We start from the raw sequence: 5261 nt of genomic DNA on the forward strand, positions 1-5261 counted from the left end.
GTGGCACCAGCTAACATACCTGGGGTATGCAGGAGTGGGGCAACAGAATCCCTCTGTGCATTCACAGGTAGCACCATGGCACCTACATGCATGCAAAGGGTGGATGTTGGGGTGGGAGGAGAGGAGACACAACCTCCTGCCACAGGCTCCTTGCTCTCTCAAACCTCCCTGTACACACTGGGCATTGCACCGGGCTGTCAGGGAGAGAGAGGATGGGGGTATCCCTCTCAGCCCCACTGTCACAGCTTCATACAGCACTCTGGTGGCTGGTCATCCCCATGACAGTGCAGAAAGTCTATTAACATGGGATTTTGTGCCAGACCCACATTATACAGCTTGGGTCCAGGAAGCAAAGGTGGTACAATGGGCCCTTTTAGATGGCAGGCTCAATGTTCCCTCTCAGAGACACACGGGGGGGGAAAGGGCTGAGGGATGTTTCACAGCTTTCATGGGGAAACAGTTAAGAAAAGAGCCTGTCCAAGCTGTAGGGCTCTTCAGTGCAGGGGACTGAACAAGTGCAAGTAGCTTCACAGACTGTCCCATCCCCCTCCATGACAGAGGAGCAGAAGGTCAGGCAGACCAGGAGCAGCTGATGTGCTAAGTCTGGCAGTATCCCTGCATGGAGAGCTGCAGAACATTCTCAGCTTGATGCAGGACTTGAACCAACCTCTTTAATAAAGACCTTTAATTTGTGTGTGGTGCATCTGGAATGGATGTAGGGATGGATGTTCTCCATCTCCCAAACAGACACAGAAAGGGTGTGCATTTAGCAAGGATAAAGGTGTTCAGTCTCTGAGGCTCACTGAGCCCTTGGTCCCTCTGCACAGAGCTTCAGCAAGCTCACCATCAAGGGTGGTGCTGGGAAGAGCTCACCTGAAGTAACAATTTGTATTAAAACCCCATTTATTTTCCCCAAAATACCCCTTGGACTTAGACTGTGTTAGATTTAACCTAGGGAATAGCAGTACATGGTTCTGTATCCCTTTGAAAAACCTGGTATGTCTCCCACTGAAGATTCTGTCAAGATGCCAGGCAGCTCAAACTCAAGTGATTAACAAGGGATACTTCATTTGAGTGGTTCATCAGTCTTGGCCACAGGAAGGAGCAGAAGTCCTTGGCTGGCTGAAGAGCTGTGAGCACATGGAAAGCCCAGCCAGACAAATCTTGACTAAGAAGCAAAGGGGAAGAATGGTGAGTGATGAGTACGAGACCCACATCAGCAGAGAGCAAAGTGATGACCAGCCCCACTTTTACCAGGACAGGACTGCCATCCCTAGTGAGGCTCGTGGTCTGCTGCCTACCCAGGAGAGATTCCTCTGGCTGTGACAGGCAGCTTGTCAGACCTCAGGCACCCCAAAGGCCAGGTTGTCCCGAATCATCAGCGTCTTCCGAAGGTCTCGCTCCATGATTGGCCTCTGTGTTCGCCACTTATGGGCTTCCTGGAGTCCTGGTTCAAAGTAGTAAATGCAAGCTCCAAAGCCCACCAGGATGAGAATGGAGATCATCAGATACACGGGCACAAACCAATCCAAGAAGTGGGGCATGGCTGCCAGAGAAAAGGAGAGAAAGCTCATGCAGTGGGAGCACCCAAAACACACCTCCACCACCCAAAACCACCTCCTCCACCAGGACTGATCATAAGACATCTGCCTCATCAGCAGTGCCCAGTCCCTCCTCACAGCCCTGGTTCATGCTTGGTTGCACATGAAGGCACCTCATCCACTGGGAGAGGTCAATGATTTTGGGATCATTGCTGGGACCCCTCCACAGTGTGTCAATCCTACTCCCTCCCCACAGAGAGGGTTGAGCTTACTTGCCCCCAACCCTGCTGCCAGTGATTAGATGTAGGCAGTGGGTAAATACAGCTGCTTCTCACCTCCTGCTTGAGGGAAATTCTGCTTCCCCTGACACTCCATTACCCCTTTGAATTCCCAGTCTGAGCTGGTCTGGCTCAGGGCTGAGCCCTCCCTTACTGCACCTCTATTTCAGGTCCTGCTTTGCCAGGGCTCAGGGTCCTTGGTTCAGCACCAGTCTGTGAGCAGACCTGAGATCCCTCCACCACATCAGCTACCGTGCAGTGGGGGCACTCACCGGGAGCAGCCGATCTGCCTTGCCAAGAACCCCTGGCCAGCCGGGTGCAAGGTGAGTCCGGAGCAGCGTTGCCCTGGGGAACACAAAACACATCACACTGTGTGATTGCTGCTGGCCCAGCACTAAAAATGGGAGAGCAGGAAGGAGCAAACATCTCCTTGTTAAGATGTCAGAGCTGAATATTTCTGGAGGGGTGAACAAATGGGGTCCCAGCCCCATAACCTGCTGGTTCCCTGGCACATTATCTCCCCACCATTATGGGCCTGCTGATGCCATGCTTAGGGCATGCACCCTAACCTAGGGCCATTTAAATCTGTAATGCCATCACATTTGATCCCACCCCTTATCCCCATCCTTTGTGAGGGAGACAGCAACCCACACTGCAATCCATAAAGGTGCCCGGCCTGTTCAGCTCTGCTGCTTGCTCTGCACCAAAATAACAGCCAGGGTGTGGATCATGCAGGGACAGAAAAGGGGATAAAAAAGCATTCCACACAAAAAGCATGGCTACAACTTCACCAGGCACCAGATCTTCTGGGTTTTCACTGCAAATGTGCTGCTTGTTAAAGGCTTTGGTGGATTAAACCTGGCACCCTCATGCTTGGGAGAGCACAGTGGTGCCAGACTTGGGCACAAAAACGCAGTCCTGAAAGGGGGCTTTCCATAACCCTCACCCTTTGGTGGGAGTGATGAAATGCCCATTGACTTCAGTGGGGACACAGTGAAGTGCACCCACATCAAACTCCTGCTTCTCCAGGCAGATGACAGCTGTCACGTCTGACCATCACTCAAGTCATCCCTCTGCAATCACCATATATCCCCAAATTCCTTGAACAGGGTGGGTTAAGAGGAGGTTGGGGAGAGCTCTGAGTATTTCCATCCTTTTCCCTGCTCCTGGCCCATAAGGTTGGTGCCTTTTCCACACCAGGGGCTGGGCTTTTTTATTTTTTTTTTAATACCACAGCCATCAGCTGTTTCCAAAGTGCCCAGCAGCATTTATCTGCTGGACACCTCTTGTCCCAGGAGGGCCTGTAACAGCAAGTTTTTTGTCACAGGGTAAGATCTGAAACAAGCTGCAATTCTTATTACCATAAGCAAGAAACTGCAGAAAATGCCTGATTTCCTCCCACTTATTGCCATGGATCTGATCTGAGCACTGCTGCTGCCTCTTCATGGCAGCCTGTGCCTTCCTCAGATGAACAGCTGCTGAGGAAAGCTCCCACCATAACTTGCAACAACATCACAGAGGTGTTGTGAGGAGTTGTGGGGCTTCCCTTAAGGCACCATAGGGGACCATGTAGGGGATTAGGCATGAACCCCTTCTGCAACAGGAGTTGGGTCTGAACCCTGGGCCAGAAACCCCTCAGCACAGCTTTCCTACATGCTCTGCAAAAGTAGCTCCTTTGCACCCCTGCACCCCCCAGCTGCAGCTGCAGACATCCTGGGTATCTCGAGCTGCTGCAAACCCCTTTTTCAGAGGTGTCTCAGCAGCTGGTATCTGCCCCTGGTGGGCAACAGCAATGGGCAGGATTAGGGACACTGTGAAGGTGAGCTCAGCTTGGACCTCCTGGGCTGATGGGAGGAAAGCCAAGAACTTCACTCCCTTCCCTGATAATTCATTTCCTAAATGTGTGAGTGAAGCTGCCATCCAAAAAAGCACTGCAATAAAAAGCAGCCCTACACACTTCCCAATTCATCCTTCCTCCATCACTAGTAGAGCCAGCACTTCCTAGCTCCTCGCCAGCAACTATTCTTCAGTCTACTTGCTATGCAGCCCTATCCTGCTGTGTCCCCACGCTGCTCACCACCCCGCCCCCTCAGGAAGGATCCTCATCGTGGCCAAGCCGAGCACTGGATGAGGTGTCAGAGCCCCCCCTCCAGCCTCTGCAGGGCTGGCCTGCAGGAGCAACTTGCTTTTGTCAGGCGAGTGAGCAGATTTTGGCTGCAAATACTGAAAAGAGGGAGTTTCCTTTAAAGATGTTAGCTTTCTGGAGCAGTTCTGTAGATATAAAATATGCCTTAACCTTCAGCACCTCATTTTGCACTGGGACATCCACGTGTCCCCAAAGGCACAAAAGAGTCCTTGGTCTTCCATCCAAAACCGTGTCTTATATAGATAAGCTGTCTGACCTCTTTTAAACCTGTGCTACACCTCACTCCAGCCTCTTGCTTTCATTGTCACTGTGGATCCCCTATGCCACCTCCCACTGCCCCCGAGGAGCTGTGGGTACACTTGTGACAGGAGCCCCAGGGGCCACATTGGTAGTGGCAGGGCGCAAACTGCTTGGGGGAGGCTGGGAGCAGCCCACAGGAGAATTTGGGTACAGAACCCTCCCGTGTGCGTGGCTGGGAGCACAACTCATTTTGCAGCGTTACAAGCCGTGGGCTCACCTCGATCACAGGAGATTCCCCAGACCTGGGCACCCCGGGGCAGGCTGCAGATCTGGGCACCCCGGGGCAGGCTGCAGACCTGGGCACCCCGGGGCAGGCTTCATCTCGGGACCCAGACATGACCTCGCTCCCATGCACCGCATCCCAAACAAGCACCGCTACATGCCCTGACACCTGTCACTTACCTTCTTCCACGGGTGCAGGGCGACGGGACGAGACTGCTCTCTCCGGCATCTGCCGGGTCGCAGCCGGGATGAGTCAGGCTCCTTTCCCGGCCAGGCAGTGCCAGGGAGAAGGGACCCCGCGCCGGGAGAGCTGAGCGACAGCGGGAGGCGACAGGCGCGGATGGGCGGGAGGCAGGCAGGGAGGGAGGGATGGCGGGAGCAGCCGCGGCGGGCGGGGAAGGACAGGCAGCCGGCAGCGTGGCCTCATTGCCCAGCGGGACTCCCGGGGGCTTCCCCCACCGCCTCCCCGGCAGTGTCAGCCCCGGTGCAGCCTCCCCGGGGCACCCCACCGCCCCCTTCCCCCACACACGCAAGAACGACTGTCTGCAACGGGCTGCGCGGGGAGGGGGGAGCGTTTTAGAGAGGTCGCTATGGCAACGAGCATCCCCAGCTCCCCCGCACATGGTACCCGGGTCAGAGCCACGAGGGAGCTGCCCGCGGGATGCTCTCCCTCCTCCCGCATCATCCGCAGCCCGGCTGCAGCCCCGGAGGAGGAGAAATGCTGGGGCACACGTGTGTGAGCTCGAGCTGATGGAGACGGACAGAACCTGCCGG

General features: G+C 54.8%; 1 protein-coding gene across 1 annotated transcript; it reads right to left on the reverse strand.

Moving 5' to 3' along the window:
* Positions 1 to 668: 668 nt before the first annotated feature.
* SMIM45 (small integral membrane protein 45) lies at positions 669 to 5035 on the reverse strand. The gene is made up of 3 exons (XM_064420079.1): positions 4668 to 5035; positions 2092 to 2164; positions 669 to 1546 (listed from the first exon to the last, which is right to left on the reverse strand). The coding sequence occupies exon 3, from the start codon at positions 1542 to 1544 to the stop codon at positions 1338 to 1340; it is 207 nt and encodes a 68-aa protein (XP_064276149.1). The 5' UTR covers positions 1545 to 1546; positions 2092 to 2164; positions 4668 to 5035; the 3' UTR covers positions 669 to 1337.
* Between the last annotated feature and the right edge of the window lie 226 nt (positions 5036 to 5261).

The sequence above is a fragment of the Passer domesticus genome, chromosome 5, assembly GCF_036417665.1.
Source record: "Passer domesticus isolate bPasDom1 chromosome 5, bPasDom1.hap1, whole genome shotgun sequence".
NCBI classification, from domain to species: domain Eukaryota; kingdom Metazoa; phylum Chordata; class Aves; order Passeriformes; family Passeridae; genus Passer; species Passer domesticus.